The 23,111-nt window shown below is 38.9% G+C and overlaps 2 protein-coding genes across 2 annotated transcripts in view; one reads left to right on the top strand and one right to left on the bottom strand.

The window, feature by feature from the left end:
• Positions 1-23,111, top strand: part of LOC108765056 (very-long-chain enoyl-CoA reductase) — a 97,923-nt gene that overhangs the window by 47,789 nt on the left and 27,023 nt on the right. The gene's annotated exons all lie outside the window — the stretch shown is intronic.
• Positions 1-23,111, bottom strand: part of LOC108765053 (facilitated trehalose transporter Tret1-2 homolog) — a 74,180-nt gene that overhangs the window by 42,245 nt on the left and 8,824 nt on the right. The window contains exon 2 of the mRNA XM_018513549.1: positions 20,047-20,569. Coding sequence (XP_018369051.1) covers positions 20,047-20,070 — 24 coding nt within the window. The 5' untranslated portion in view covers positions 20,071-20,569. The remainder of the gene's footprint in view (positions 1-20,046; positions 20,570-23,111) is intronic.

The raw sequence follows: 23,111 nt of genomic DNA, 5'->3' as shown, positions 1-23,111 counted from the left end.
AATATAATATTATATAGTTAATATTTATTTATATATTATATTTGTCGGATAAAATATTATCGATTTTTTGGGCATCAGAAATACATCAAGCGACACGTAAATATCACTTCATAAATTTTATTGTAAGATATTAATAGAGATCTCACGTACATAAATATACAAGGCAATGCAATCGTCCGTCACTTTACATAATCTCGTCTAATCTCGAGGAAAGAACGATACGCGCGGTATTAATATCAAGTTCAATAAAACATCACGGAGCGGAGGGAACAGGTTCTTCCCTTTCTCAACCGTCGTAAAGGTCCGATTTCTAAATCCCCTAAATGGACCGGCGTTCAATCATAGCACGCCGTGGGCGGTGGGATGCACATCCGAGAGACGCGAGAGCCGTGAGCCGGCTTTCTACGAAAAAAGGTCCGACAATTCTAATTGCCGCTATTCCGTAGCTTGCCCTCTTTTGCTCCGGGGCGGTTCCGTGTGAAAATAAGAAGCCCAAGTCCAAGGAAAGCACCTATTTGGACAAATTGACCAATCAAGACGGAGCTTAGAGCCCCTTTTGTCTACCTGCGTGTCGCAATTATCGCATTAGCTCGATATTTATGATCGCGATCAATGCCCGAAGTTATAAATGTACTTGGCATCTTTATTGCAACTGACACGGTTTTTTCTTTCCAGAGAAGAGATTCCCAGACCCTCCCTTTTTTCAGTTCTTTTTTGTTTTCTGCGCAAACCTGCGGAACGTGCGGTTCGACGGTTTTCCATTTACTTTCGTAATTTCTGGAAAAATACGTTACCTTAGGAATTACGGTTTTCACTTCGACCGTATATATATATACGACGCTCCAATTCTCGACTGATGTGTAACGTAGATAATTAACCTAACTGCATTTGGAAGTGCAGACGCAGATCCAATCAAGTAGATGCAAACAGCTTAGCGTAACCGAGACCGATAGCGCGCGTTGCGTTCCATACCTCTCGCGTCGTAGTAACTTGACGGTAAATACAATGGGAAATCCTTTAAAACGTTCTGCTGGTTAGCGAGCAACCGAGTTGACGTTCGTATTGAATGGAAACCAAAGCCGTCTCGCCAATGTTCGTCCCGATGCAATCACAAATCCCGAAAGATCGGTTCGCCAAGCTCTGAGGGAGGATTGTCATCGCACTTGAGGGAAATTTACTTAAGCGTTAGCGCGCCACCCTTATGAAAGCCACGACAAAGGAGTGATTGAGTTCTCACAATGTTAGTGCAAATAATATTGCCCCATCTGAACTCGGAGACTATTGAAACAGTTACACCGACAAGAATACTAAATTTTAATCAATATTTGTTTGAATAGTTCTGAGTAAATATTTATTAAATGTAAACATGTATTTGATACAGAATTGACCATCGATCTGATTTAGCTATCATTTTTTGTGTTAAATAAATATTTATTTACTATGAGTAAATGTTTACTTAGTACCATTTGAAGAAACATGTATTAAGATTTAGTAAATTTTTAATTATTTATTTGTGCAAGTATTAATTATTATTATACAGTGTCTATTTCTATTAAATTAACATTTACGCGTATCACTATTTATTATTTCATTAATATTCTCGCATTTTATTTATCGCAAAATATTTTTTGTTCAGCCAAAAAAAAAATTATAAAAACTTTTTCTTCTCGATTAGTCTTCTTGATAAATCCTTTGTTGGCTATATAATAACTAACGAAGAGAGCTACAATATTTGTTGTATCAGCAAATCTTTTTCTCCGCGTAGAATACTTTTGTCTCTCTAGATTGGGAAATAGCGCCCTGTGCGTCGTCAGACCTCTCAATCCCGATCGGGTCATCCGAACGTTTTTTTACCCGAGTTATTAAAGTGATACGGGGAGAAATGAATAGAGCAAGGGGGCGACGAGGCACGAGGAGATTCATACGGAGTATTCAGCGGTGTGGCCTGTTTCCTGTTTGGCCACAAAGCTCTCGGTCTGGCTCGCAACCCGCTATTACGGATGGATAACATACGCGCCCGCTTCGGTATGCATGCTGGCACTGTTATATGCATATACGCGCACACAGTGCGATTATAGCCGTAAGCTACGGCACATTAAAGGAAGTAAGGGGGCTTTGATCTCGGCTGGACAATATCATAGCCGCCGCGTCGCTAATTATTCCAAATTTCGATTAGTTTCAAACTTCTGTTATTCAGGGTATGGCACACAAAACAACGTAAGTAGTAAAGGCCATGGCACATAAAAAAAACTTAAGGCGTAAGACTTAAGCAGTAAGCGAATCGACTAATCACAATAGAGACCGTAAGACCATACGTAAGCAATAGCGAATCCAACATGTTGATTTCGTTATTGCTATATGTTAAGCAAATCAACATTTTTTATTTGCTATTATTTATATTATTGCTTCCTCTGCGATCTCTCTCTGTGATTAGTCCACTTCGCTTACTGCTTACGTTTTACTGCTTTATCTTTTTTTGTGTGTCACAACCTTAATGATTTTCGCGCTATAAAGATAACTGTGGCGATAATCATAATTTTAAATCAAAATTAATACGATAAACGATTTTTGCTCTTGAACTGTTGTTTAAAAATTAGAACAAAGGTTTTATTGCAGTGCTGTGCTCGGTAAATGTCGGCTTGATTAACGAAATCTAATTTATCCAGGAATCGTGAGCCTTCGTTGCCATTTGCTGGCTTAATCGCAATTTCGTGTTTGGATTTGCGAGCGACGACAGGCGACACGCATACTACATCGGGATCACGATATTTTTCAGACAAGACGAGCGAACCGCCTTTGATTAGCTCGAATGGAAAACGTGTCGGAATTTCTAGATATATTGTTCGTGACTTGGTACTTTGCCAATTTCGCCACAGTAGCGGACGCCACTTTCTCACCCCGGTATAAGCGTCTTTTATTAATGAGCTACCCGTTTTTACGAGTGATTTACGATTTCTATGATGCTTTCGATATCCATGCTGTTTCCGCGAGCATTTCTTTAGATTTCCGTAAAGACTACGCAGTTGTAGAAAATATTGTGAAAACAGTGAATTAATCTTGTGCAACTAAACTTTTAGTACACATAATATTTTTTCATAATCAAGCTAATATGTTAAATAATTTAAACGATCTTTTATTCACATCAAAGAGATATATTATAATAGCTAAATACTTATATCTTTAAATCCTTAGATAATACGAGATTTCCGAATACTTAGTTCTTTCGATCTCTTGATGCCTGAATTTTAAAATAATCAAAATTTTTTTTGATCGATACGAGCGGAGCTATTGACTGCCTTAAAAAGGTGTGCATATTAATTTAGTTGTTGAAACGGTTCGCACTTTTCGAGCAGCTCGCGGCGACAGGCAAAAATATTTTCGTTCATGGCGGAATAAATTGAGTGAAGTAGCGCCGGGCATACATTTGATGCATTTTCGAAGATGGAAAATCGAGAACCACGCTCAAATGAATTAACGCCGTGGGCAAAAGCAGGGGCGCGTAATAATCGACCGCGCCGGCATTTATCGATGTTGGTATCCTGTAAAACACGCTTCGGCAAGAGAAAAATGAAAGATTTTTTTTTCTGATGGGTCAGTTGCTTATGGTGACGACTGACTTATTACTAATCCTTAATTGCTTCATTACTTTTGATAAAGTAACCACTGTCCTCGAGATGCCCTTGAATCGAGTGTACATGCACGATTTCTTACGCGCATAAAAGTCACGACGTTGAAATATTATTCTCCTTTTCCTTCCACTCGAAGATAAACGTTCACTAAAAATATGTAAAATATGGCATTGTCGTAGACTAATTGCCAGACTCTGAAAGACGGGGGTATCTGAAGCGCGGATAAAAAAGGTAGTATTACTTTCGAACGAAGGAAAACAGGAAAAATCGAAGCAACGAAAAACAGGAAGGGTAGAATGAGAAATGTGCGGCGAGTAGAGGGAAGAGAAGCTGCACCCAGCACACTTCGTTCGGTGTGTAGCCTTTCTGGGTTAAACGCGACTCGTGCGTTCGCTGCGAAAGATGGAAGGTGGGACAGAGAAGAGATACAAATGCGCTTGCCGACAAAAAAATGCGAAGTGGGCGAGGTCGCGGCAAAAACCGATAATTAATTCGGTCACATCGCGGTGTTCTACTCGACAGCTTCTTCTTTTATTTCAGTCTCTTCTTTGTTCGTTCTCTCTTTCTCTCTCTCCTCATCCTTTCATCTTCGCTCTCATCAATCTCCCTCGTGACCGCTTCAATCGTCGCGCTCCGACATTTTTTATTTTGTAAAAAAAATCGTTTACGTTGTATTGAAATAAAAGAGGGATTGTAGTTCTCGATAAAATTACAGGACTGAGGACGCGCTTGATAAATACGACTATTTCAGGAAAAGCGGGAAATAAAAACGCGAATGGCAAAATGGATTTTTGCAATAAGGGGAAAAGGGAAATGAAAACTAATATCTCGGCTTATTTCTTATATATAGAAATTTATTCTCACAGGAATTTTCTTCTAATGCTATTATTTTTTGTATTGTGTTGGATTATTGCGTTCATAGTTGCGACAATGAGAAAATATTCGATTCAAGATACAAAAACATTGAAGATTTTCTTATTTTCATAAATCGCAAAGCAATAAAACATATATCGCAGAAGCAATCCCGCTTTTTGTGTACGCTGTTGAGATTAAATTAAAAATTACACTGATCGCCACCGCTTGTTCCACGTGATAAAGTACCCTTCGCGTTCCCGGCTACCCTTCACTGATGACTCCATTCTGATCGTTCGTCCTGATTTTGCTTTAGAACAAACGTCCGCGCCCCTTTTCGAGTGGAAATGTTCCAATCCCTCTCTGCAAAATATCAGCTGTTATGAGAGAAGTCTTCGTCGAAAATAATCTCGTTATACGACGGTAAAGCCAATCAGTGAACGAATAAATCGCATCGTTGCGTTTCAAATAAATCTAATAACGTATCCATTTGCTACAGTAACTGCAGTCTATTTTGAATGATGAAAAAACGTAGGGGAATATTACGTTATTTCTTTTTAGATATTTTTTATCTTATTACGTAACGTGGAAAATATATTACGTTACATAATGGAGAAAATTTACTTATTAACGAGGTTGAAGTAATTACTGAACGAAGAAACCGCCGTTTATTAAATATTGGTACCGTTCGCTCATCGAATAAATTTTGCAATACCACCGCCGATATTTTCGCAGACTAATAGTAAACGACGTGTTCATCCAGCTTCCGAGTCTGCGAGCCATTCTAACGCGTGCCGTTCGAGTAATTTGACCATTCACGTACCCGCCACTTTGTGCATTTAGCGTGACAGTACAGAATGGCACGTACACACATACACGTGAGTATACCTACTCGATTTATCTCTCTACACACAGGCAGGCGCAATTTATTTCCTCCAACAGGCGGAAATTAAAATCGATCATTGACTCGCCCGTATCTCAGCGAGATCCCGTCGTTCCGTCCTTCTCCTTTCGTCGTCCCTATAGTTTCTCGAGTGTCTCGAGATTGCTCGGCCGATGAGATCCACCTAAATAAATAATGACAGCCAAATTCAATCGGCAGATTATTCGGGTCACTTGATATCCTCCTCCTCCTCCTCTTCGTCGATCGATCGGTCTGCCGTTTTACAACCGGAAGCTCAATGAAATCGTACGACGACTTCAGCCTCTTCAGCCTCCCTGTTCTCGAACCTGACTCTGACTCTCCCGTAAATCGTTAACTGCAGCCGCAGAACATCTCTACACGTCGTGTATCTGTTACAATTTATCGTCGTGCTCATTTTTGACCTAAAAAGGTGAGAAATAAAATAGTTGTTAAATTCCAAAAGCGAGCTATAAGAGAGATAACTATTCTTTCGCGTTTCTCTCTGTTGAAATCGTGCCGGGATCTCGTTGAACTCGCATTCTTCGTCCACACATTTAATTTCCTTCCGGAAACAAGCTAGCGACACTGGCAACTGTGACATACATTGCAACGTGAAAAGTGTATCACGGGGACACGTAACAACGAGCTTGTGCAACTCGCGTTTCTCGATAGTATCGGACAGCAATCGATAGTCCAGCAGGAGCATCGCGTTCGACGGTTCCATTTTTCGCCGTTGACTTTAATTTCTTTCGAGGAACGGCGCTAGAAAATATCTGTTGTGCAAAGCGTCACTCGTTGCCGAGAAAACGGCGAACCGTTCTATTGAAAATGCAAAACAGGAACGCCGCGTCTCTCTTGTGTACGTATATAGGTACGACAGTTTTGTGGATTCGACGTTTCTGGAGCGAATTCGATTTCTGTTGCAATTTAACGAGCGAAACCAGAACGCTATTGTACGCTTTCGGTAAAACGAACATTATATTTACAATAAACTCACTTTGTGAGTTTGTGTCGCAGATACAAGTGAGTCGAAGAAAAATTTGATTCTCTTCTTATATTAAACCAAACTAATTTATCTAAGGAAATACATGTAAAAATTTAATCCTCCACAACAAAAACAAAACAACACACAACACAAAAAACACACATCAATCATATGGAATTTTGCATTATCCGTCTATAAGTTACATTTTTTAACTTAATACAGATTTTTATATTGTTCCGGACTTTTTATTAACAATCTGAAAAGGTACTTGTGAAAGCTTTAACGAGTTTGTACTGTTACAGAAATCGAATTGTATTTTATTTATTTTTTATCAATTTTTAATTTTTCAGAATTCACAATCAAATCGATTGTGCTTTCAAAATCCCACTTGATGAGGGTTAATTGGCAACAATATCCGAAGCGGCCAAATGATCCCCAAGGGTTATCGGATAAATTATAATATAATATCATAAGTGCTTTATATATTAGTATTCGATTAGCTCATATTATTACCAACTATTAGCTCGAAGCGTACAGTAATATCACATCTTCCCACCTGCTCTCTCTCTCTCTCTCGATGCTGTTGAGTTCTACAGTGAAGCACAAGTAACTCCGTTTTACGACTGTTCATCTCACCATCCCCCGCGGAGAGACGTCTCGTTACCGCACAATGAAGATCTGCGGAAGAGTTATTTCTATACGCGGGCATTCACGTTGTGCAGCTTGTTCCCAAGCGTGTGCATTAATGTCGCAACAATACGGATCGTCGATCGTATCGTGAGAGGCATTAGCCAGTTAGTTGTCAGAGTCGTATCCGGGTTGTCAGTATGTATAATAGCTGATTTTTCAACGACAATCTTGTGTGATCGTACAATAAAATTGACGCGCACGCAGTGTGGAGGGAGATCCAGGGGAAATATAACATAAAATCGATGTAAAAAATATCAGACATGATTCCTGACATATTGCTCGGAACGACATCTCGGTATGCAAGGTTATCTCGATGAGCCTGATAAACTTGGAACCGCAAGGTCGTCTCTTTGCCAACGAATCCGTGTCTTAAGACTCGTCTTCACTGAAACAATACTGACTTTTTCTTCTATTTGTGTAAAAAGGAAGAAGAAACCAGTATGATGATTCGGCACGATCGGTTTTAATAGGAACGAATCTTTACAGGGCAAACATTTGCGCAGTTTGAAAAGGGCACGTAGAAGACATTGTTGACAGGCTCGGATGAGTTTAATGCCTGAATCTCGTCGGGCTTTCTCGGAGAAGGGAAATCGTTTCATAAATCACGTCCCGGCATAGCGCGAGAGAGCGTACTGGACCCTTCTGCGTATACATGGACCTCGTTACTTTACAGCTGGTATGACCGCATCTCCAAGCATTCGCAACGCATTCAGCGAGGCTACATCGTACCGCCCTCGCAACCCGATCTCCTCCGCCAACTTTTTCGAAGGGTCTTAGTCTAAGCTCTCTCCTCGAACAAGGAGACGATAACAATCCGCCTCGGGGAGTCCGCCCCTTCTATTTTATGCGCAGACTGCGCGGACGTGATTTTCAGAGAGAACTTCGGAGGAGGTTCTCTTGACAGCATTTACTGCAAAAATAAATATGATAAACGGGCTAACAGATATTTTTTAGTTTAAATACCGTATCGTTGTTATGTCTTTAATAATTTCTCTCTTTCACGTTATAATAAATGGGAGTAAGTGAAAAATAAATTAAGATAACAGTGAGAAAATTAGACAAATGATTAGAACGAAGTGTGATAAATAGAGCGCAATAATCTTACAAGTTTGAACTACATATTTTAAATTAAGGCAAATTAAAACATAAATTTTCTTCACTGCGATAAATTGTTTTTATTAAATTGCATTACTTATATTATTATAAAGATGTAGCTTTCTTGAATGGACCGTTCAAAAATTCACCGTTCGTTATAGCGGACCGTTTTCCTTTTCTCTCTCGCCGAAATACGGTAACGAGCGTCCGTGAGCCGCGGTAATCTGGACATTGTCTAGATTTAATTGGACCAGAAACGATCCCGGGAACTTCCTCGTTCTCGCGTCGTTGCGAAAACGATAACGAGTGGAGCTAGGCGAGTGCCCGCGACGTTTCGAGTTTTAATCCGGTTAATTCCCCGAAGAGGAAAGTTTGATTAAGTCCACAGAATGGTTTAGTGTGTATAATTTTGCAGAAACTTCCGGTTCCCCCCGGTGGTCCTCTTTTAGACTGTATATCACTCGACATTCTACCGAACCCGAAAGTTGCCAGACCCTTCATCTGTTCTCAAGGGCTGCTCGAGGAAAAAGTGTGGGGATGCGAATATTGCAAGGTCGCATAATTTCGTAGATATTCAGCCCCCCTGCCGGGTTCGTCGCTTAACCCAGTTACGCCGGCTGCAATCTCGTCTTGGGAGTCGAATCGAGTTAGCCTGAAAACCGATACGTTTTTCCCGAGCGAGCGAGCGAGCGAGCGAAGAAAAGACCGAACTTTCCCCGGGCTTTTCTTCCGCGCCTCGTCGACGCGACGTCGATTATTATTGATTGTCATTCGGCCGCTTTCGCCGTCTCACCCCGCTATCGGATCGCGTCCGACGATGATGGAGTTAAGCAAGCGAGCGCCGGAAACGTCTCTCGATACACACGTTTACTCGCGCTTATTTATCGAACTTCTCGATTAGAAAATGACGCTCCGCGACCGCGCTTTCTCCCTTTATCACACACGCGCGTACATGCCATCAATCTTAATTAAAGATGATAAACGATATCGTTCTTCTTTTGATTTATTACAACGCTTCGATAAAGCGTTATAAATATCTTCCGTTTTGCCGCAGAGCGAATTTGATAAGGGGGGCTCGTCCTCGTTGCTGAGACTGTTCACATTTCTGCTCCTAATCCGGAATGCAACCCGAGAATTTCGTTTTACCTTTATGGAAACTTGCTCGTAGGCATAAATATAGCCGGGTGTAAACTACATGCATCACATGCACACCAACGTGGAGTCGACAAGGAGACTGTCTCCTCTCTGCTCCGTCGCATTCACATTTTGTCCTTAATCCTACGCGTTGAATGTCTCTTTATCGTACTCTGAGGGAATTATTTTAGGCTTCCTTTAAATTTTCGGGCTTGTAGACCAATATAAAACATTTCTATGTTTTTTAGTGGTGGGAGATGAAACTGGAAATTGACAGTTTAAGTGACCATTGAGGATCCGTGCTATCTCATTCTATCTCACAACTGTCAAGAGTCCTCCCTCAAAATAGAAAGAGGATCCACGGACTCTGTTAATCCTTCGTTGACACTCCTCTTTTTTCGGTTCGTTTTTTGACACACTGAGTGACTCACACCCAGAGCAATGTTTAAACAACTGGCATTCTTATTTAAAAAATCCAATCAATATGAAAAAAATTGTGAATCAATTTCAAGGTCTGTAGAATACATTCAAATAGTTTTTGATTGAAATTTCATTACAGTTTTTGTGAAAAAAATTCTTGAGTTCAATTAGTAGTAAAAAAACAAGTAAAATCTTTGAAAAATTGTAACTTTTAAAAAATTCAATATTAAAAGTTGAAAATTTATAGAATTGTTGTTCAGATATGATACTTTGAAAAAAAAAAAATTTAGTTTGTAAGTTAATTTTGGATAAAGAATATTTATTTTGCATATTGAATGCGTAGACTATTTTGGGAATTGAAAAAACAGAAATTTTTTTATAAACGTTGTATTTTTATTTTACAAAATAAAAGAAAATTGAGTTTCAGAGAGTTCAAATAATTTTGTGGGTGGTTCACATCTAGTATGTCAACGAAAGGTTAAACTGCCATCTTCCGGCTTCAAGCTACAGACAGAATGCTTGGTCGGTCTATGTATAGTGTTGTTGTAGACGAATTCGAATACCCTTCGCCGAAGTAAACCACGTTAATAAATTTGAACGCTGTCAACAAATCAACGAGATTATTGCTCTTTCGTTTTTTTCGATTATATCCGCAGGTTCCGATACTTCTTTCATTGCAGGAACTCTCTTCTCTGTTACATTATTCCTCTCTGGCCAGCAGCCAACCGCTCCCGGTGATATTTTACAAACGGGCCGGGCGTACACAATCCACGAGTGAAATTATGACGCTAATTAAACGAGTCGGTTTACGACGCGATGACTCGCACCGAGTATTTTCCTCCGTGCATTATCCGTGCCTCAAGAAAGAGCAGCCAGCTCGTGTTTTCCGCGCGGGGTACGTTTTTAACGATCGATGCGTCAACTCGACGAGTTCCTCTTTCGCTCCTTAATAACAATGATAAGAAGCGTGCCATTCTTCTACGTGGGTTTCGCATGCCGCCACGATCACTCTGTCACACGAGCGAGTGTTTCTCCTTACTCTTTCTTCTGGACGTTGATAAATAAGTTTTGAAAAACAAGCTTTTGTTCTCCTCTCCATGAACGAGAAAAGTCTTCGATCTTGCTGGAGGTGCGATACAACATCCCACGCTGCTTCCGCTCGCGCTTCTTTTTGGTGGCTGATTCTTTCCTCGTCGCTTTTATACTTACGAAGATTTATCTGAAGACGTTTATCTATCATGACTTCATCTGTCCAGGTTTCATAATCTACTCTGAGAGAAAAGTGTCTGGTATTTGTCACTACAATTACATGGTAAAATAATTACTCGAAGCTCTATTTTTATGATTACTGTTAATAAATTTAGCTATCTTATTTTTATCGTTACTGTTATATTGTTAGTAATGATAATTGTATGTATATAGTTCTACATACCAAAATAATATATAGTTGACATTGAAAATTACTATAATAGTCATTACACACGGAGAGAATTTTCTTTTCAAATTTTCCCTAAAAATATGGTAGTTGTGGTACAACACAATATTTTACCATGTACTTTAGTGAAATTGATCAACCTTATTTTTATACTTTATTATAATATTATTAATGAATAAGAGATTTATATTAAAATTCTTCGAAATATACAATGTTGTTCCACGACTGTTATATTTTCAGGATAAATTTTAAGAAAAAATTTTCTCTGTGTATAGTCATTTTCTAGTGCCAACTATATATATATAAACTACATGTAAAATTATTATTACTAATATTATAGCAGTAATAATTATGAAAACGAAGCTCTCTCTCTTAATCATAATTATTTTACCATACAATTATTTATATACAAATACCGGATACTTCTCTCAGTAATATAATTTTATAACACTTCAATTACATCTCGTATCTATCTAGTCTTTGTGCTATACTTGGCTATATTTTATTTATAACGATTTTTTGAGCGCGTTGATTACAAACTTGCAGAATATTGTGTGACTGCGATCTCGGCAAGTGAATTGATATCACGGTTGCGTGAGCGACGACACGGGCGGTTACGTAGGAGGCACGTAATCTTGAACTTTAGCGTACTGACGGTTACATTTTATGAGACACGAAGTCCTATAATTCCAGTACCATCTTTAGAATATGGTAATATGCATAAATGGATTGTCCCACAAACTTGTATGGGTTAAGTTTACCGCAACGACGACTGATTCGAGACCGTACTGCTATCAACGTCATCACCGTCCTTTAATGAACAGTCATACTTCCTACTGTAACACGATTAAATATAACTATCTACAATCTAAAAAAGTACCAAAAAAATTCATAAGATTTCTTTAGTGAAGGGATTAAAACGAATCTTCTTTATTCTTTCAGTTTCTTTATAGACGAGCTAAGAATAATTTATCTCGAACAAGTTACAATTATTCGTATATATGATTATAGAGAAGTAAGACAATGAATCCACAGCTTTCGCTTGAAAGCCTATCAATTAATCGGAAAGAAAGAGAACACTTTTGCCTGCGTCGCACATCTAACGTTCTTGAGATTATTCTAAGCACCAGCAAGTCTCCCGTGAGATGCGGAAGAGACAGAGGAAAAGAGCTGTCTGCGGATACAACGGGGCGTTTAAGAGCACTTTGCCGCTTCACACTTGAAGTAAAATGCATCACCGCTCCACGAAAGTATAAGCCGGTCTGATAACACGCATCCGCATTTTCGCGCTTGCACACGCGTCCGCGTAATGCAACGAACGCACTAACCGCATCGAGTGCGCGTTATCGAAAAAGAGAAGAAGCAACGGGATGTGTTTTAAAGAGAGATATGTTTCAGCGCAGAAACGTGCTAAAGAAATGAATTTTCTCTCCTTCCGCAATGTGCAACCTAGGGAGGGAAGATTCATTCCTTTTTTCTTTCCTCTCCGCCTTTTTGCCTGCATTTCTGCATTAAGTCTTTCTTCCTTTTGCTCCTTTGCGCCCTTCCCTCTCTTTCTTCTCTCGCCTGCCCTCCTCTCTCTCTCTCTCTCTCTCTCTCTCTCTCTCTCTTTCTCTGCTCTAATGTGTGTCGGTGGGTCGATCGGTATCTAGGTCGCAGGTTTTGGCAGTGCGGCCCACACCCTCTCCGGCCTCCTTTCTGCACCATCACCACCACCCTCCCCCCCTTCATCGAGGAACGCAACTCGTTCCATATCCACCACGGATTTACGCAAATTTCAATCCTCGATACGCATATTCTTTTCTGCACCATGAGACATTTTTCTATTACCTCGTAAAATAGTTCTTTATAAAGTTGTTAGCTCATTATATAGAAATCTTATTATTACTTTAATAACATTTTTAACGAAGTTTAAACGGACGTCATTTTCTGAAAAATTGCCCAGAAGATTATTTTGTATCGGATAATAATACGTTTTATGTTGCGGCGAGATTACGACGGGAATATTAAATATCCTTTTCATCGTCCCCGATCGATCGTTGCGGCGCGATCGGTCTAATAGCTATTAATGCCGCGTAAATACGGCGTAACGCGTTGTTGACCCAAACAAAATTTTCCGACCGTATTATCGGACCATTGCATTAGTCTCGAACCCTATTAAATCCCGCGCTTTCGTCAAGGGTTCGTTACGATAACGGGATTGGCACCGGGTTGTCCTCAATATTCGTGTGTCAAAGCATTCGGTATGCTGCATCAAAACGCACGATGACTGAATAATTTTTATGTAGAAAAAAATTGAAGTTTTTTTTCTTTGACAGTCGCGTTTCCAGCAATTTGAACGTTGACAATAATATGATATTTTTTTGGTCAAAATTTAATACAAATTTCTTCTCTAAATTTGAATGAGTGAATAATCATTGATACCAGTCCCAAGTATGTTAATGGGTAATCAGTGAATTCACAGTGAAATTCAACTAAAGAATTAATGAAACATAAAATTCCTAACCTTGCTTTAATATATATATTCTATGCTATTGGAATTGACGTACAAATATCCGTATTTTAATTAGAGAATTTCAAACTTTTTTCCTCTTTCAATAGAATTTCCCGATGGTATACTTGGGACTGATATCAGTGAATATTCATTGATTCAGATTTAGAGAGCCTCTCCGTAGAGAATGTACCGCGCGAAGACAATTCGGGACAATTTCGGGAACTCGATATCCTTGGTAGCTTTGGTGAATTGTGACGGGCTATTAAATATCACGAATCTCCCTTCCAACTGCTGTAACGCTATCAGTCTAATAGCCATTAACGGCTGTGTAAAGGTAAAACCTATTGTTGACCCACATGTCAAATTCCCGTGCGTGTTAGCTGAACATTTCATTAGCGTACTGCATCCCGAGTTCTGTGGCGTGTAGTATTTATTACAATAACATCGTAGACACCGCCGTGACACATTGACGGTAACGACGAAAGTTCGCACACGGCAAGACTAATGTCGTTAGATCACTCGCCATCGGAAGTCCCTATACATATAATTCGTCTCTCGTAAATTCACGCGGAGTTCTGACCGAGTTCCTCGAGAATCCTTCGACCGGCTACGTGCCACGTAGCGATATTGATAATTCAACCCTCTATTGTGGCGGCACTTAATCCCGTTAGAACTCAATCAATCGACCATAATATCCTTCGAGAATACGTACACGATAGTAGCGATCACCTCTCATCTCAGATTCCATCGATCTACGGTCGTTTAATCGCAGATTGATTGATCACGTTCATTCTGAAGAAATCGACTAGAAAATATTTAAATACAATGTGGCTTCGTTATTTTGATCCGTGACTATTTTCCGCATCATTTTTTATCTTTAGCTTCGTAATTTTAACCGTTCGAAATAGCATCAAGTATGTACACAACTGTGAATTCGACAAAAAAAAGAAAAAATACCGGATATATCTGATGGAAACGTGAAAATATTTTTTCCCTGAAAAATTTATATCTTGTAGGAAATCCACGTGAAGCGCATTTGATTGTTTGCGAAGCTTGTTAAAACTCGCGGAGCGAACGTTTCTATCGAAAACGGACGATGGCACACGCGGGGGCGTGCGCAAAGGAAAATGGGTTAATGCGGATCTACGTGCGCGCACACGTGAATCAATTTGCGAATCTATATTTGCGCCGCCGTCCCGCGCCGTGCCATTTCGAGAGATGTTACACTGACGTCGTGTCTCGCCGTGTCGCGTCGCGTCGTTGGAAAAGTATCGCGAAGGCAGTGTGCCGATGCGATGCGCGTCAATCAGCTTACGAACGGAAAATCGAGAGGGCTAAAAAAAGCAGAAGCCCGAGAGTGGGCTTTCGCAAGCTTGCACGAGCGCAACAAACGACGACGATGGACGTCGACAGTCGCAAATCTTGTCCGCGTAAATTTGACATCTTAATGCCCATTTCCACCAATGTAGATTAACTTTAATCTCGGTTCAACTTGCTCGTCGTCTTTTTCGAATTCTTTGAACTAGAAAAGGAGTAAGTCGAAACGAGATTAAAATTAGTCAGGATTGTCACAAAAATGGAAATCAAGGAGATTAGGGAAATGTCAGGGAAATTGAAGATCGTCGAGGAAATCAAGAGAAAGTCAGGAATTTTGTAAAATTTTCTGGAAATTAGAAATTCTCGATTTTAAAGAAGTCTGATGTGCGTACATTAACTACGTAGTTTTGAAATATTAACTCAACAATTAAATGCAAGCAGCATTAGTAACATTAATAGTAATTAATAACATTAATAGTAATTTACTATGTTAAATTGCTGTTTCAAAAAACTATTAACGGTTTTGAAATAAAAAATACAAAAAATTTCAAATTATTATTGGAAGTCAGGAAAAATCATAAAATTTTGTCTGGAAAAATTATGGAATTTGGCCAAAATTAATTTACATTGGTTAACCTACATTAATGAAAACTGGCATAAATTATGCACTTTCCTTATGTTAGAATATTTATATGTCACGATTATTCACAACGAAATGAGAATTTTATATAGAAAGTTACATATCTCATCAATTATTCGTAACAAAACGAGAATTTCGTATGAAAAGGAAACGTGAAAGGAAAGAAAATGAACGTAAAAAAAATATATTGTATCTCAAATCTGAATCTCTTTACATATGACTTTATATTCAAAACCTGTCAAATGCTCATCTTCGATTGCCTATCTTCCGTACTATCGCGAGATGAGCGCATATAATCCTGAGATATATTAGCATAAACATGATATTTCAGTTCTAATGATTATTAGAGTCATTTCTGATGCTTAGCGCGCACCCTCGTCTACGAATAGGAGATGATTCAGCTGCCTTTAAAGCGTCTGGGCCGACAGAGCAAAAGAACAATGCAGCACGATCGGCGCAGAGGATTGTCGCGCGTGTGCAACACGTAAAGCAGGTTTGCACGCGTGTTTAACGCGTTAAAGCGTCTGCGTCGCACGTGATGCCCGAGCTCTGTCTATGAATATACGTGTGCGAACCTGCAGATCATTCAACACCGATCACCTGGATTTCACGAACGTGGAATGCGAAATATCGGTACGGTCATCAATTCGCACGATGAGATCGACTGACGTGCGTTCGAGAAATGAAGCACTGCCCTTGACTCATATTAGTAATATTTTTGCGTACTGAGATTTAATATACTTCTGCAGATACGTATTAATATTTTATGTAATCAATCGTTTTCAGATCTTAATTTGGCGAAACGATCATTTTTTAATTGGTCATAATTTAAAACTTCCCCCCGCGTGCTAAGAAACTTAATATATCTCCGCAGGAATTAATACTTCAATCGATCGTCCGCAGCTTCAGATCTTAATTCGGCGAATTGATTAATTTTTAGTCCCTTATGACTGAAAACTTCTTGATAGCCCGTATGTTAAGAATTAATATACCTCCATAGGAATTAATACTTCAATCGCTTGCGTCTGCAGTTTCAGATCTTAATTCGGTAGAATGATTAATTCTTAATCGCTTGTAACTTGAAACTTCTTGGGGTTCCTGCCAAAGAATATTGCTGTCCAATGTCTCTATGATTTAAAGCAGCGATTTAAATGCAGGGCTTTTAAACAATATCTGTACGTGTATATGAATACTTATGTAAGTATTCTATGTAATAATTTTTCCCGACAAAGAGTCTTTGATGCCCGATACCTTTGTTCGTTGTTAAGTGCTAAGTATTCTTGCCAGCTAACAATAACGACTTTGATGTCCTCCCTGCAGAATTCGCGGAATACCGTGCGTCTTAAAAGAGTTGAACCTATTACCACTGTCGTTCGTCTCTAGTAGACAGTCTGTTAATGGTAAAACCTATTTTAAACAGAGACCGAATACAAGCGACAGAAATTTCTTCTGCCCCGATATTTCCCATTCGTATTCTTCGCTCAGTTGAATCTGTCATTTAAATTACTTCTCTGTTATTTGCTCTTTAACTATTTTTAATGTCAATTCTTTCCTCACGTTACAATTAATCATTTCTGTCGAAACGAAGAGAAGATAACTTTATAGAAAACTGTTTAGCTGATCTTTTCTTTTGTTCAGAAAACATTTTACAAAATAATCAGTCGTGCACTTAATCGCAACTTTATTAATCGAATTTTTAGCGAACATTAATTTTCCTGGTGTTATCGTTTCTTCTCATCATGATAATAATTATCTCGATTAGTGATCAAGTAAGAAATCGGACACCATGCTTGGTCCGCCATATTTTTCAGGGCCTGCTTAAGATGAAATGAGATCGATTGTACATAAGATAGAATGATATCCACGCATCTCCTTTTCTCTTACGCATCTATCTCGTTCTATCTTAAGCAAGTCTTGAAAAGTGAAATGGTGAATTAATTAGAAGTTATACCTAAACAGTGTCCAATCTTTTAAAGATCTTTAACTTCGACACATCCGCAGCTTCCTTGATCCTACGAGCGAAATAGACATGAAAATCCGTAAAGTTCAACCGGTATGGATGCCTATCTCTCAGGAAAAATTTGACACGATCCGCTTGAATTTTACGAACTCTGCGCGATGGCTTAGTGGGGAACAAGAGACGTATATCGATAATTTATTCCTTCGGCTGCAGTAGCGATTTTTCTAACGTGTCAGCGACACTTTTACCGCTATATTTTATATGTCCGCCCGCATGCACGGCCGCGTCGTTGCAGCTGCTCTTGATGCGCGCTACGTCTCCTCGTCAAACACGGGAAGGTAATAATAATAATATACGTCGTGTTGGCGCGCGAGAATCGATATACAAGATGCATACATACATAAATAATCTCTCTTCACTCGGCCGCGAACGTGGCCGACTCGGCATATGAGCGATACTTCCGATGTCGCGTCGAGAAAAAAAATCAAACGCCATCGTTCGCCTGCGTCGCGTGACGAACGTATTGGTTACGCGAAATGTACGTAGATCATATATTAATGATATTATATAATGATATGGAGATACACAACTCGATGGTATATTTTGTAGAAATTCAGGGAAAAATTCGCACGCGAAAGGCAACGTAATGAAGAAGAAGCTATTTGAATTATTCATAATTATCCGAGCGCACATGGGATACGTTTTCCATCCGTTTAGACATATTACGACGAGGATAAAGGGGTTTTAAAACGGATAGCTTTAATTTCTCGGACGCAGTTGCGCCACGGGAGATGCACAGGAAGGATAGGAGACAGCAGCGGTCGATATCCAGCGGCAAGGCTGTCGCTTGGCCTGCGAGGTCCACGCTTATCTATTATGTTCTGGATACGGCCATTGCGAACAATAACCACCGTACTGCGGTGAGATTCGAATTTGTCGTCCAGTACGCCGCATTGTAGCACTGGCGCGAAACAGCCGTGTAATCTCGGCATACTTTATTAACTGGGCCAACGTAATTTGCACAACACAGAACGAGAAGCAGAGTTTCTTACTCCGAAAATAGTTTAATGTACCGCTATTCGTAATTACAATGCTGAGAAAAATGTTCTGATTGTATCAACAAGAGATGCGAACAAAATGCATTCTGATTACATTCCAAGCAGAACTCTAGTTATTGTAATTGAAGTTCTGGTTATCTCGACTAGAACGTTTGATAGGTTTAATTATATAACCTATTTTCACACAATATGTGGTTATCTAAAAATTAAAGGTTATCATGAACAAAGTATAGCTTGTACTTGACTTCTGCACTGAAGAGGACTCAAATTTAGAGTCGAAACGTTTGTAATTATCTTTGTTGGTAAATAGTGTAAGTACATTCCAATTGTTTGCGAATTACATTTTATCGCCTTATATTATTTATGCATTAACAACCGCGGGGGCTTAAATATACAATTTACTTTTATATTTTTGATTTATTCTTAGAGCCACAAAATTATGTTTATTTTAATTTGAATGAATTTTGTTAATTAATTTCTCGATAATTTTTAATCTGTAGATAACTATACTCATATTGTGAAAACGGGCTATAATTAAATCTATTAAACATTCTAGTCGAGACAATCAGAAATTCAAACAATAACTAGAGTTATGAAATTGAACCATACATTATAAAAATAAACTTAAATGTTCAATTGTACCTTTATACATTTTTTTCGAGTAACTGCATCCATGAATATAATATTTTCATAACTAAAATATCCGTTTTTGGGAGGAAAATGATTGAGGTTACTTGAATTTGCATCTTACGGTTAAATTTCACTTTAATATTTGTCTCGCATCTTTGACGTGCGCGAGATCAACACGATGTATCCACTAACCGACTTTGAAGTTTACAGCGACGAGTGCTCTTCTTCAGCGGCGTTCTCGCGACTAAAAACTTTTCCCCGCATTAGAATGAATACAACGACGCGAATCGGGGAGTGTCTCGCTAGTGCGAAAAAAAACCGGCTTATCTTCTGAGTAAATGTTTGAATTTGAAAATTTTCTCGTTATAGTATTAGAGATATGACGCTAAGCAATTTAATTAAGTTCAGCATAAATTAGTAAGCATATGATTACTGTCGAGGATGCGACCATTTTTTTGGTTCTTCTTATATTACTTTATTTTTAGTTTGCCAAGTAACTTAACTTAGGCACTGTTATTAAACACTTATTTTATGTCTGAATTGTTTAGACTTTTATTGTAGTGTGCTTGTAAACTAGGTATAAGAATTTCGTAAAGGCTAGATGGGTTTGTTCTCATAATCTTCCCTCATTATATTTCTCATAAAAAGAAACCTCTCGTTATCCGCGTTTTCGACAGTTTTAATTTAAGCGCCCCGAATAAAACATGTCACAATTTTAGTATCCCACATAAAAGTCGTATCTCATCGTTACGACGTTTTATATCCTTTCCCATTTCTCCTGAAAACAGATCCAAATTACTTACGTAATATCTGTGATTCAGTGACATCTCTTCTTCGTATCTTCGTCAGCCACTATCCTCGCCTAGGAATTAGCGTGTCACGGAGATCTTCAGAGAGTCGCGATCGGCGGGACTGCTCACGATTTCCATACCTCTCCTCTTCGTTCGCTAGCTAGTCGATATTCGAAGTGTCCCAGGTGTCCTCGAAGTGTTCTGTCTTCGCGGGAAGGTACACGGAACGAAGTTTCTTGGGAAACGAGCTCCTCCACGCGGGAACAACGGAGGATATTTCGCGCATGCAATCGATACGTCGCTATCTCCTTCCCACATGGGCAGTGTTATCCTTTCCTCGGGGGCGCGATATCAGTCTTACATATTTATTGTCTGGATTCCACACTTATCTCTAGCGTCGTCATTATTGTCGCTTTTGCTTGCGATTGTTTCCTATACATCTGGGTCATACGTCGTCGTCGTCGTCGAGCTATCTCGTTTCTTCTCGGTTCTCTCGCATCTACGTGGCACAGATTTTATTTCGTCGTCCGAAAGGCTGTCCTGCGAAAAGGACCCCAGAGTGTTGAAGAACATTGCGCTTTAAACATCTCGAAGTCGGCACGGAATCGCGCGACCGCATTTTTTCGTTTCTAGTCTAGGCAGGAGCGAATCGTTTTAACTGTAAAAGCCACGCTTTTATTTAATATTTACTGTTCCTCCGAGTCGAGTTAAATTCACGAGATGCTTGGTGATTCGCTCGCGCTGGAAAATATTACAAATAATAAAAATTTTAATGCGGACTCGGAGGCAGAAATGTTACGTATATTTTGAGGTGAAAGGAATATCTCTCTCTCTCTCTCTCTCTCTCTCGCGAATAAAACATTAAATTATATACGACGATAAAGACAGAAAAATTATATTCGATGCTTATATTTTGATAATATATAGTTTTATTTATAACTTCTCTTATAATTTTCTAAAAATAAACTGATAATTTTATTTCAATCGCAATGCCAGTTTTTTTCATAATTACTGGCGTTGCGTTTGAAACAAATAGTTGCAATAAGTTTACGATATCAAGCAAATGTAGATATGTATCTTTATTAATAAAAAGAGTTGTAAGCAATAGAAAAATACTTGAAAAATACCGAGTGCTTTTACAAAGATATCGTTTAAAGGTTATTTATCAATTTATTTTGTTATACATTTTTTTTTTTAATGAAATAAACGGAAACATGAAAGATAAGAAATTTCTCACATATTTTAAGAAATATGTTTTCTCGATTGTATCGTTGTCAAGCACTTCTACGCGAACACGATTCGCATTTCTAACATCTTTTCTCGGTCGTCCACGACCCGTGTCTTATCGTATCGGGTCGGCTAATAGTGCACAAGTATAAATATAGTGTGCATGCAAAACGTCACTGGTCGGGGCTTTTAACTCCGCCTGTAAAAACGTCGCAGTCCATTAGCAGTGGCCGTCGACGATGCGACGTCACTTCGCGCGGCGCGATGCAAAAATTCAACGCGCTTCTCCGCGCCCGCGGTCGAGGAATGCACGGGTCCGGCTGTTATTATCCGTGCTGTCCGTAACGAAACGGAAATAAAATCGGACGCGACACGGAGAGTATGCCTTATGGCCCGTCCGAGGCGTTTTAAAAAATACAGCGTCCGTCGGCATGCAAAGCGTGACACGATTCCTCGAAATATTCCGCCGGCGTGATCATGCGCTTTTTATCAGCTGTCCATTTTACATAACGGAAAGCTATTATATCTTCGATGACAGAAAGTGAGGTTTGTTCGACATAATAATTTCTTTTTCTATCTCATTATTATTTTATTATTAATACTACACAAATTTTCACAAAAGACGAGTAATCAATATCGCCCTTAGAAAAATGTTTTGTACTATGAACTAAAATTTTGCTATAACAACAAAAATTTGATTGAAATATGTTGCTGAAGAAAATTTTTAATTAAAATATATCGAATAAAATTGTAATTTTATGTAAACTGAATTGTTCGGTTGATATGAACAAATATTTTTGTTATTTACAAAGGAATGTATTTCATAAGCAACTATATTCTTTATTACGTAAACAAGACGTTTTATTACTATTAAAAATTGCCTCAACACTGAAGTAAATAGTTTTGCTGAAAGGCATGCTAAATTTTTTGTCTAGTGCGACTAATTATATGGCTGTCAAAGACTAATAGAAATGTTTATCCAATAATTATCGGCAAGCTCGTGATCTTGAGGGTAATCTTGCAAAATATTTTTCGCAATCCGACGCGATGGAATTCTGCCGGTTAGAGAGATCGGCGGTGTCAAAGATAGCGCGACTCGCGCATCGTGCTGACTATTGTTCCTCTCGTTCCAAGACTACGAAGTGATGCTGCTGCCGTTGCCAATATCGGGACTGTCGACGCAATATCGGGTCACGAAGTCCAGCCTCATGTCCCTGGCAGCAGCCAGCCGATAACTCACGCGACGCACTGGCGACGACCATTAATTCGATTGAATTTACCCGTAATTACCGTCGGATTAACTGGCTATTTTGATTCACGGGGTCGTTATCCCCGTACGCTAAAATAAAACGTTTGACAAAGGATTTCGTCGAGCGATTTGTTCCGTCTTTTGATCTTATCCCTTATTACTTTATCTCGTTATTTTTTATTCCTCACTCGCGTAAGGTCATCCCCGTTTTATGCTTTTATTAAATGGATCACGATGGTTTTCAACCATAATTTTACTCAGTTTCAACCATCTAATATACAATTAAAAAATGAAATGCCAATAACAATTCGTGACTATATAATTTTGTTATGTATTTCATCGGCATAAATCGCGCGAAATTTTGTTCGAAGTGACTTTTCGAGAAAGAGTAAGATTTATATTAAACAATCAAACGATTAAGGACGCATATAGGTCCGATTGCAGGCACGAACTTTGATCTAAAGATCGATCCATTAGTCTTGTTTTTTGAATACGATATTTAACCTTAAAACCGACAGCGAGAGTTGGCATGTCGAATTCTTTCGGCCTACAATTGCATTTTTTTACACTGAGTAAAAAATATAGTCAATTTTAATAAATA

This window comes from Trachymyrmex cornetzi, unplaced genomic scaffold (genome assembly GCF_001594075.2).
Source record: "Trachymyrmex cornetzi isolate Tcor2-1 unplaced genomic scaffold, Tcor1.1 scaffold47, whole genome shotgun sequence".
NCBI lineage: Eukaryota > Metazoa > Arthropoda > Insecta > Hymenoptera > Formicidae > Trachymyrmex > Trachymyrmex cornetzi.
Note: the sequence above shows the minus strand (reverse complement) of the source record. Positions and strands in the feature narration are given on the sequence as shown.